Source organism: Grus americana, chromosome Z (assembly GCF_028858705.1).
Source record: "Grus americana isolate bGruAme1 chromosome Z, bGruAme1.mat, whole genome shotgun sequence".
In the NCBI taxonomy this organism is placed as follows: Eukaryota; Metazoa; Chordata; class Aves; order Gruiformes; family Gruidae; genus Grus; species Grus americana.
In genome coordinates this window covers 26,465,577-26,476,930 of record NC_072891.1, presented here as the reverse complement: position 1 = coordinate 26,476,930, position 11,354 = coordinate 26,465,577, and the positions used below count along the sequence as shown (strand labels likewise).

At 38.5% G+C, this 11,354-nt stretch overlaps 1 protein-coding gene across 1 annotated transcript in view; it reads right to left on the bottom strand.

Annotated features, from left to right (window-relative positions):
* Positions 1-1,821: 1,821 nt before the first annotated feature.
* Positions 1,822-11,354, bottom strand: part of DMGDH (dimethylglycine dehydrogenase) — a 49,839-nt gene continuing 40,306 nt past the window's right edge. Inside the window, exons 15-16 of the mRNA XM_054811053.1 lie at positions 3,269-3,403; positions 1,822-2,587 (exon numbers count right to left, since the gene is read on the bottom strand). Coding sequence (XP_054667028.1) covers positions 2,372-2,587; positions 3,269-3,403 — 351 coding nt within the window. The 3' untranslated portion in view covers positions 1,822-2,371. The remainder of the gene's footprint in view (positions 2,588-3,268; positions 3,404-11,354) is intronic.

Sequence of the window (11,354 nt, the reverse complement as noted above, 5' to 3'; positions counted from 1 at the left end):
AGGAAGCCCTGTCAGACATACGGCTGTCATAGCTACAGTGCTTCTAACACTCAGCCATGCTTGCTTAAAACTGCTTCAGGTGTCTCTTCTCCCGAATGCATTGTTAAGCAGAAAGCACAGCCGTTCTTAAGAGGTAACAGAGTGAACAAGCTCCCAGATATTCCATTTGCCTTGTTTATGGTCAGGGAGTTGTTTTGGTCTTACAAGTTGCCTGCTGTAAACAAACTTTACTTTGCATTGCTTTTTCCTGGAAGCAGCATGCTATGGTTTTTGTCTGCTTCCCTAAATCTTGAAACTAAATGAAAATCAACTGGCCAAGGCTTGATCTTGGTGAGACTTGGGTGACAAAAGCTGTCAATGAGAAGCCCACAAGGAAATTAGTGTTTGGACCTCTATAATTCCACACTGTAAAATGAGTCAGGTAGCTGTCTGCATCAGCTACAAGGAGAAATTAGTGGTTGGGAGGTTACAGCTGGAAATGTGGTACAAGCCCATGGACGGTACAGTTTCTGAGCTTACTTGACTGTAGGAATTACATTTGTGATTCATTACCTTTTGATCAGCCTGCAGAAAGCTTGCCCCCTCTGCACGGTCAGACCGATCTGGTTGACATGTCCATGAATAGCACTTCTTCCTTCCAAGCTGGAAAAGGAGTTACAAACCTGATGCTAACTTCTGGATTGGCATGTGAAAGGTATCATTGAAACAGTTGTGGCATAGTGAAGCTTATTAGGAAAGTACATGTGAGAGCCTGTCTCAGGGTAACTGTTACTGTACACTCCAGGACATGGTGTCTAGTGAATTTGCATGTTCTTGGGAAATACTGAAATTCAAAACTGGGTTCCTAAGCAAAAAAATATTGCATTGTGTTGTATTTTAGATTTCTTAAATTCTCAAGGAAACATAGTGGCTAACTACCTCATTACGAGTAATGTTACCTTTAGAAAAAGTAACATCTCTGGTTGGTTCAGCAAAGTAGAACTAAATCACTTATGAAATCATAACAGAGAATGCTTTCTGAATGGATTTTTCACTCAAAATAATACTATGGGCAAACCTGTCAAAGTTTGTATATTTTATTTTGACCTGTTTTGTAAAAGATATTCAGAACAGCGCAATGCAATGTCAGCTTATTTAGCAAGAGTTCATTATTCAAATTGTGTTTCTCCAGGTATATTCTATTTATATGTTTGCTTCTTTGCTGAAGATTTAGAGGCACCAGCTCCTTTGGAGAAAGTACATTTTGGACATCTTTCATATTCATATATACTTTGAAAAGGTTTATCTATAGCCTAAAGGGGAGTGTTACTCTTTGTAAGCGGGAAATTGTGACATTGTTCTTATTCAAAAGAATTTTTGAGCATATTATGGAACTCAGAAGACTGTTTTAATAATTTAGTGTGTTCCAATCATTTGCATTATCCCAATCCTGCTTATTTGGTTATGGAATATTTAGCACTGACTAAAGCTCCTGTGCTGTGGATTTAATTATATCTTTTCATTGTTAATTTTTCTGTGTAACAACAGATTACTGCCGTTCAATCTATAATCAACAGGAAGAGGAAGAACTTAAGTTCTCTGATGTCAGTCTAGCTCTTCAGATTTAGAACAGTAAATCCATAATATAGTACTTTAAGTTCTCTTCAAAATTGAGCAGTAATATCCTGTTTATTGTAGAATATTACATGCAACCTACCAGGTGATTCATACAAAATAATGAAGAATCAGCTTCCTATAACTGTTTCATTTAGAAGAACCTGATTTTGATCTGTAAGAATTTCTGCCAGGATGACACATTGGTAAAAAATGTTAACAGCTCAGTTTGCCTTTAATATTGCCTTTATTATTTTTAATGATTGCTGAGATTTGTTTCAATCCCTTAGGAAGCATTTCTGTGCAGAACGAGTGATATTATTTTAATGAGGAGTTTGCAATGTCATGTTGTGAGGAGCCAGGATAAGCTACTTTACCCTGAGGACAGGCAGAGGAGGAACTGTGAGTGTCAAGGAGGAGGAAAAATTTGCTATTAGCCAATACCAAGAACATCCTTCCCCTCTGCATTAATTCAGATCTGCCAGCCAATGTGAGAGCAAGCTGAATCAAGGATCTACTCATTCCCTGCGACTTTCTACTCACAAGTGCTACTGAGAAAGGGGAACGCATACTGTTTCACGAACTGTGCTTAGATCTCTAATGCGAATAGCCCACACAAGGAAGCAAGAGGGTACCACCATCGGATTTCTCACTGATGTATGGCAACGAGGATCTTGTGTTTACTAATTAGCAAATCTGAGTAGTTTGTTTCTCTTAATTTCATGCATATCAATGGAACTATTTCCTACTGCAGAATTTGCTCTATCCTGATCTGTGTTTATATTTTTGGACTTTCACCCTTTTTCTGAAGGCGTATTCTCGTTGGTTCAGTCAGCACCAGTGGCTCTTGTATTATGGTTGCTGGATAATTTTTTCCTAAAAGTTCAACTTCCAATTTCTGTCCAGCTTTGCTGAGTTCTGTGGGAACATATGCAAAAGCCAGACTCTGCTGAGCACTGTAGCTGAAACTTCCAGATGTGGTGTTGCCGATAACCTGAAAAAACCACAAACATTTATCTTTATTTTCAAGATGCAGTGAGGTTTTCTTAAAATAAAAAACAACATACAAACCCAACAACTATACATATCATATAGTAGTTTTGGTGTGTACACTTCCAACATCAAGCAAGTTTCAAGTGTGTCATGCAGTTCATAATATTCTCTACTGCGGGTGATATCACCTTAAACTGGGAAGTCTTTGCTTCTTGAAAAAACAGTCTATTCCTATTGTGTTCAATTAAGTTTCCACTGGAACTAACACTATATACATGCATTTGTTTGTTATAGACAATAATTTAACTGCTAGTGGGCATTTCAGTATGTAATCTGTGCGGAAGTGTGGAGGCCTAAACTTAGCTGTCGTTTTGTTTCTTTTAAGTGAATAGCAAAAGTGTTGTTAGGACAACAGTGAACTTGCAGGAGAAGAGAATGGATGAGTTAATACTTTAGTCTGTTCCAACTCTAATTTCTGTGACTTGATGGTATTTCACGTTTTCTTTGTAGATATTTAGTTAGTCTTTTCTTCCTGCTTGAAGATTAGAAAATGGTTATCATAGCTTCAAATTGTTCTGTGCCAGTAAAACAGAATTTATGCATTTACACTTGAAACACAAAGTTAGATTCTGTTCATGGAGAATTAACATTAGTTTCTTGTTAAATGATCTCTACTCCCTACCTTGCCATTATGCCACACGCTTTCATTTCCCTCTGGATCGATGTTATCTGTCTCCAGGGTGAGATATACAAGTCGTCGTTTGAGCCCCTTTTCTTTAATCTGCTTCAGCGCTTGCTTTCCTGTAAAGTCTGCTGGCTAAAAACCCCAGAAGATAATGATGACATATGGTTATTTGGGTTCTGCAAAAAGTTTAGAGATACAAGCGTTTAAATTTGTCTTCATTTGTTTTCCTATCACTAAAGTATTCTGTATGAAATATAGATTAAATCACATCTTTGACAGATATTATATCTTGTATCTTGGTGTTTTTATATTGATACATTACATCTAGGTAACTTTATTGAGTATATTAGTTTTTCTAGATCTCAGTCTCCTAATATCCATAATTCCAAGTGTAGTAGAAATACATATGTAGTGAGATGTGTTACAAGATTGTCTGCCCAGTTGATGTTGTGAGCCAGAAGACTGTGTTTCTTTTCAGTTGCTATAAAAAATCTGGAATACCAACACTCAAATCCTAAAGCCCTGGCTTCCCTGTGTAGACACGCATCCTTTTTGATGCCATCAGCAACCATGATACTAACTTGTTACTATTCCACTTTGGTGTTTCTGCCAGGCTGCAGAGATGGCAGTTTGCTGCATATTCTTGGTTTACGGTATGTATGTATTTTCCCCATATCTACCATTTTATGGGATAATGCAGCATGTTAGTTAAAGAATAATACTATCATTTGGAGTTCCCTTTTTCAACTTGTCCAAAAAGCTACAAGCAGATTCTCATATTTCTAGAAGCAGATCGCATAAATGTATGATAAGTGTGTGGGGAGCTATCAGTAAGTCTCGGAATCCTACAGGATATATAAGACAGTATTTATTGTATGTGATAATGTTGAGCTGATTCCATTGATCTAGCCTGATACCACAGCCAGGTTCACATATGTGAGCTTATTTTACCTACCAGTAACTGAGAACCTTCTTGTCTCACACTGTTATCTCCTAAGTCTTAAATGTAACTCAGAAAACTTCCTTATTTAGTTTGCTGGGTAGAGAATAAATTGGAAAAAGAAACCATAGAAAGAAGAGTTGTTACAGAATGCCTCAAGAACCAAGAGAAAGCCCCTTTCAAAGACGTTGACAGTTTGGACAAGAAGATAAAATAGTAATCAGGCTGGATATCATTATTGCTAATAAATGTGCAGTAAATATTAGGAGCAGTGGCTTACAAGTTCTGCCTATTAATTTCTTCTTTAAAGGTATAGTTCAGGCAGAACAAAAGATTTGTATTCAATGAATTTGCCAGATCCACACCAGCCTGCCCCCACCGGTAAGAAACCAAATAGCAGTTACAAGGTCCTCTAGCTATGCAGCTTTTGCTGAGAAGATGAGTAGCAGTGAAAGCTATTTTAAGACACTTGATCTTAGGACACTGTGACAGCTCTAGTAGGTCTGAAGCGAGAATTATATTTATTTGATGAGTGTTTAAGACAAAAGAAGGGAAATATTGTGAAAGACATCAAAAATACTATTTCTGGTAATGTTCTTTAATTTCTGCAGAGAATTATTGCACTGCCAGAATTACAAATATTATACTCGTACTTGGAATAGATTATTATGCAGTTATGTCATAAGTTCTTATTTCTCTAGTTCTTGTTCAGGTTCATATATGTCTATGTGTAGGCTCAAAAGAAATTACTAAAGTGATGAGCAGTTTTTCAACTTTGAAAGATGAGACTCTGTAAGCAGCTGCGGAAAACCACTTATGAACCAGTTACGAAGCAGTTAGTCTGAAAATCAAGGTGGACCAACCGAGGATAAGGCAGACACTGCACATCAGGATCATAGATGGCCCCCTTTGGGAAAAGACAGCATGAAATACAGCCCAGATCAGAAAAATAAGGGACTATGAGGATTAATTTTGGAATATCACTTTCAAGATACTGCTGGAAAAGATAAAGCAAAGATCTCAGACCAGACAATAACCAGCTACTGGTAGTTCCCTCTCACTTTTCACAGGGTTACATTTCTACTACACAGGAACATCTATGAAAGGAAAGACCTACAACTAGAGATGCAAATCACAGAATCGTAGAATTGTTTGGGTTGGACCTTTAAAGATCATCTAGTCCACTCCCCTGCAATGAGCAGGGACATCTTCAACCAAGATCAGGTTGATCAGAGCTCCGTCCAACCTGGCCTTGAATGTTTCCAAGGATGGGGTATCCAGCATTGCTCTGGGCAACCTCTTCCAGTGTTTTACCACCCTCATTGTAAAAAAATTTCTTCCTTCTAGTCCAGATAGATGACATCAGTACCTCTTTCATTGTCCACTGATGGACAAATAAGGCTGTATACCACAGCACGACACACAAACTAAAATGCTTTGCGTGACACACAGAAATACCAAGGAAGTAAATATTATACACGTACGCTTAGCACTGAATCAACTCCTTCCTATACATGGTAACGTAGCATCTCGTATTTAGTCTTGAGGAACGTAACTTTAGAACTACACACAAGTATTCAAATACAGGTCATATACCCTGGGGCCTTCTGTCTTCCAGCTGCTCCTCTGGAAGTGGTTAGGTCTCCCTTCAGTCCTGTGTCATATTTGCCAATGCAATGTGGATGTTACTGATACCCTAAGGCATCTAAACCAGCAGTATGAATGTCTGTGAACTCCCATTTTTAGGTCTCCTAGTAACATAAGAGTTGCAACAGACAGGTGTCTGTCAGAACTGGCTTCCAACAGCATTCTTCTACTGTGCCCTTTTCCTCAGCCGAGTCACCATCAAATTTTCTAAAGGAAAGAATTGCAATTGGTGACTTTGTGAATGCCATATCATACAGCACTGATGTAGCTATCGCTGTACTGAGAGCATGGTTCCTTTTTTTCTGGAGTATTCAGACACTTCTAAGTGCATACACGTAGAGAGAGATTAAAGCCTTATTAAACACTTCTCATTTTCATGCTTGGGTTTGTTGTGGTGGTTTGGTTTTTTGAGGGTTTTTGGGGTTTTTTTTGTAAATTAAAGATTTCTGGTTAATTTATTCCTCTATTTATTCCTCATTTAGAAATGGAAAACCAGTTGCCATAAAGGTTAATGCAGCAACCATAATCATAGCCTCGAGTACGATCTGGTAACAGATGCACACTTCTTTTATGGGTCACTTCCAGACTAACTGTATAGATGACAGTTGACTCTTGTTAATACACTAATTACTGGAACCTTGAGGTTGACAGCGAAAATAATTTTGACTTCCACTTTTAATTACCTTTTAGATATGGAAACCATTAGAGCAAGCAGCTAGCAGGCTTTAGAATCTATGTATCTCTGTATCATTCTTTGCCTGTTGGTTACAGATAAAAACATAAATTCTTACCCAATTAATTTTAACTAGGCCAGGCTTTTGGCCACCTGGAATAAACCACTATAGTTCTTAAGCTAACTGGAGATGGATTTGGGGGATTTCATGTAATAGTTATTTTCTTCCTTGAAGGTTAAGAATACTCTTGCCTTTTTAGAATCACAGCCTAGAAAAATAACCAAGAGGTAACCTAGAATTTAAAGTCTGCAAAATATACACAAATATATAAATATATATATACACACACTCTGCAAAAATGTGTGTGTATCTATAATGGTATATGGACATAAACACACACATACACATATAAGCATGGATAAAAATGTATGTATGAAAATTTATGTGTAGATATGATGTACAACTGCAAAAGCCATGTGTATACATACATTTTTAAAACATTTAAAGCGACTTAAGAAATTCTAACTATATGAATCTGACCAGGTCAGTCTTTTTATTTTACGGTTCATGGGTATCCATGTCAATTGTACACTAAGCACATTTCCACCACTAATCATTTTTGATTTATGAGTGTGTGTGCATGAGGTAGTTCATTCCAATTGAAACAGCATTTTGGAAACTGATTCATTCAAACTCAGTCTGGCTATTCTTGGTGACAACTGCTGCCTGTTTCTAGGAGAAAAATAGTCAGTTTGGGTATTGCTTCTATTTGTTTTAGCTTGTGACACTAAATATAAGGCAAGAAAAAAATCCCATTCAAAACAGTCTAATTCAATAAACTAATACTAAAAAACCCCCACCCCAAAACAGAAGAAAAAGTACAGAAACAAAGGAAAACCCTAAACAATTCCAACCTCAAACAATTATCAAATTTAAAGCTGCTCTTACTGTCTTAGTTTTTAAAAAAATAATCGCTTGATATATAGTAACAAGGTAAAACTGTTACTACTTAGAGTAAGGAGAGTCCTAATAAGCTAAACCTAGAATACAGAAGATTTTCCATTATCTTGGCACGAGCTCCCAAAGCAAGAAGATTTGGCAGATGTAATGTTTTTCACATAAAATAAAAACACTTCTTAGATACAAGATAAAGACAATTATTACTGCTTAGCTTCATATTCTTTAATGTGAGTGCAGTTCACCAGATAAAACCAGAAAAGATGGGCTGTGCTTTTTACTTGTGCTACCTAACATATAGATTACTATGGAAAATCGTATCATAAAGAGAAATCAATTAAGATTTTCAAACAGCATATAGCTAAAGGGAGCCCATTGATTATCTTATCTATTAACATATCAGACAGACATATTTGCCTCACCCTTGTCCTCACCAGGCTTTTAGCTTGTGTAAGTTATCATGTGTTTGCTAGCACAAGATAAAAAACCTTTTTTTTAATTTTTTCTTAAGACTCAGGAGGCATTAACAAATCAAGTGATTTTTTTTAGGCACAGTGATGTACCCTGAAAAGTTTAACTTACTGTGTTTCAAGTGTGCTTGGCTTTCAATGGCATACAGATCCTGATCCTAATCCTCTGTAAAAAATTTTTGTGGTTTAAGGACAGCAAAGGAATAGAAATTACCTATAAAACTTTCTCTTTTTAGTTTTCTTTTTTTTTTTTTTTGATTGTGCAGTTTAGCAGAATAAAGTCTAGGTATCTAGGAAGAAAAATGTCATATCCGTTCAATAATAACTGGCAGCAAAGATATACAAATCTCTTAATAATGAAATGCTGTAATTTATTTGGTACGCTACTTATGGCTGCAGACATACAGCTAAATTATGTACACAGAGCCACCCAAATGAGCAAGGCAGCACCAACAACTGTGCAGCGATCTGCTATAACCATCACAATACAACACAGTGGAGACAGCATCAATGCAGTATTTTGAAATGAATTATTTGTATTTGGATGGTCTTGAATAATTTCAGGGTAACGCTCCAAATGATAGCCCTCTCATCAGTGTGATAACTGAAGATCATTTTCTTCCACAGGTAGCAAATATTTGACAAGTTTCTTTTTCTGCAGCAAACCAAAGCTACAGTTCACGCCACACAAAACAGTTTTCTAAGGGAGATGTGGCCAGTCAGTATGTGTGACTGCATCTTTCATTCAGTCTACCCAAGCCCTTCCTGTATGCAAACGGCCAGCTCTAAGAAATTGATATGATACAAAAAAATGATAAATCATTGAACTATCTTGTCTCAAAATTCCTAGCTCAGTGGGTGTTAATTCCTTTACATGGCCGAACAAACACACTGGGAATGACCTAGGTGTGCATTTTACACAGATAACAAAACCATAGCAGATTCTTTCTAATGTGTTTCATACTCTGTATAAATTTATGGAATAAATCTCTGATTTATGACCCTCTGGACATCAAATGAAGTTAACAAAAGCATATGGTTCCACTCCTAAATTTTAATTTGGATGGGGACAGGATTTAGGTGGAAAATTACACTGAATAAATATATTACAGGCATAATAAATTGGGAATGAAAGAGAGGGGGGAGGAAAAAAGTACCCTTCCTCCCTCTCAAATACCTAGTACCTTTCCATCCTTTTTCAGATCCCTCTGCTTTCCCCCAGGCTCCTTATCCCTTCTTCACTAAAGTCTGTGCTCTTTCTTTTCCCTCCTCCTTTTCTTGCATGCAGTAGAGATGGCACAAAAAACAACCTTATACCAGTTTGTTGAGTGGGGTCAGAGATCACTACTGTAGTCATTCCCCTCAGAACAGGAGGGATGCAAGTTGAAGAAAGTGAAGGAGGGGTGGACAATGGCAATGAGGGTGAGTTATAGAAACTCTTGCAGGTCAGCCTGTCTAGCATCGAGTTGGAGCAGTGCTCCCAGACGACCTCAATAGCAAGTGCCAGGTATTTCACCCACTATGCCCTATTTTAGATCTTAGAAGTCAGAAAATAAAAATTAATCATTTGCTATGGTACTGCAAACAAAGCTCCCATTTTAAAATCAGTGATTGCTTAAGAAAAAAATAAATAAATAAAAAGAGGAAAACACAAGCAAATGGTTACAAGTGGTTGCTTTCCTGGTTACCCCTACTCATTATGACTCTCCTGCAGGTGAAAGGTTTTGATTTCATATCGCTCCTTAGCAGCACTTCAGACTGTGTCATCAAAGTGCAGAGTCACCAGATTAGAACAGTAGCATTTTTACACAGATGATATAAATGACTACATATGCTGCAATGTTGCAGAGACCCAGAGCCAGCATGTACATCTTTCTTTCTGCCACTTTCCCCACCCTCTTCACCTAGTGCTTACTGGTGGTTGTGCCTAGAGCCCTGGAGGCCCATGGCAGGACTGAAAATTCTGCCAGTGCTCACTTTTGGAGGGCATGCTCTCTGCAATTAGAATTATAGAATCATTAAGGTTGGAAAAGATCATTGAGTCCAACCACAAACCCAACACTTCCAAGGCCAAATGTCCCTAAGTACCACATCTACACGTCTTTTAAAAACCTCCAGGGATGGTGACTCAACCACTTCCCTGGGAAGCCTGTTCCAAAGCGTGACAACCCTTTCAGTGAAGAATTGTCTTCCTAATATCCAATATCAAACCTGCCCTGGCACAACTTGAGGCCATTTCCTCTTCTCCTACTGTTTGTTACTTGGGAGAAGACACCAACACCCACCTGGCTACAACCTCCTGTCAGGTAGCTGTAGACAGCAACAAGGTCTCCCCTCAGCCTCCTTTTCTACAGGCTAAAAAACCCCAGTTCCCTCAGCCGCTCCTCATAAGACTTGTGCTCTAAACCCTTCACCAACTTCACTGATCTTCTTTGGACACACTCCAGCACCTCAATGTCTGTCTTGTAGTGAGGGGCCCCACACTGAACACAGCACTCGAGGTGCGGCCTCACCAGTGCCGAGTACAGGGGCGCAATCACTTCCCTGGTCCTGCTGGCCGTGCTCTTTCTGATACAAGCCAGGGTGCTGTTGGCCTTCTGGGCCACCTGGGCACACTGCTGGCTCATACTCAGCTGGATGTCGACCAACACCCCCAGGTCCTTTTCCGCCAGGGAGCTTTCCAGCCACTCTTCCCCAAGCCTGTAGCATTGCCCAGTGTTGTTGTGACCCAAGCGCAGGACCTGGCACGCAGCCCTGTTGACTTCATACAGTTGGCCTTGGCCCATTGATCCAGCCTGTCCAGATCCCTCTGTAGAGCCTTCCTACCCTCCAGCAGATCAACACTCCTGCCCAGCTTGGTGTTGTCTGCAAACTTACTGAGAGTGCACTTGATCTCCTTACCCACATCATTGATAAAGATATTAAATGTGCCAGTTTAACATTTTTGGTGTTCTTTCTCCAAACTACCTGTGAAATGATGAAAAAAAAAGCCTTTTCCCTAAAAATATTTATCATTTTGTGCTTTAATAAATCAGGACATATCACTTTAGACCATGGTAACACAATGAGTTGGACTGACACAACTGAGTCGCAGTTCTGGCAGAGTGAACAGGAGGGAAACAACTGGAAAGAGTAAGGCATGAATCTGTAAGATTGAACTGCTAACAAAGGAATAAAAGGTTTGAGGCACAGTGTTACAACTACTCATCCTAGTTTACCATGAGACAACTTATGTGTATGTTAGGTCAATGCACAAGGACTGTATCTTTGATTTACAGTCATACACCCATCTGGGTGAAGTTGATGGGCATGACACAACTTCTATTCATAATGAATAAGGAAGCAATGAAATGCTCGTGTGTCTAATAAGTGTAATAGTAAAAGTCACCTCAGAA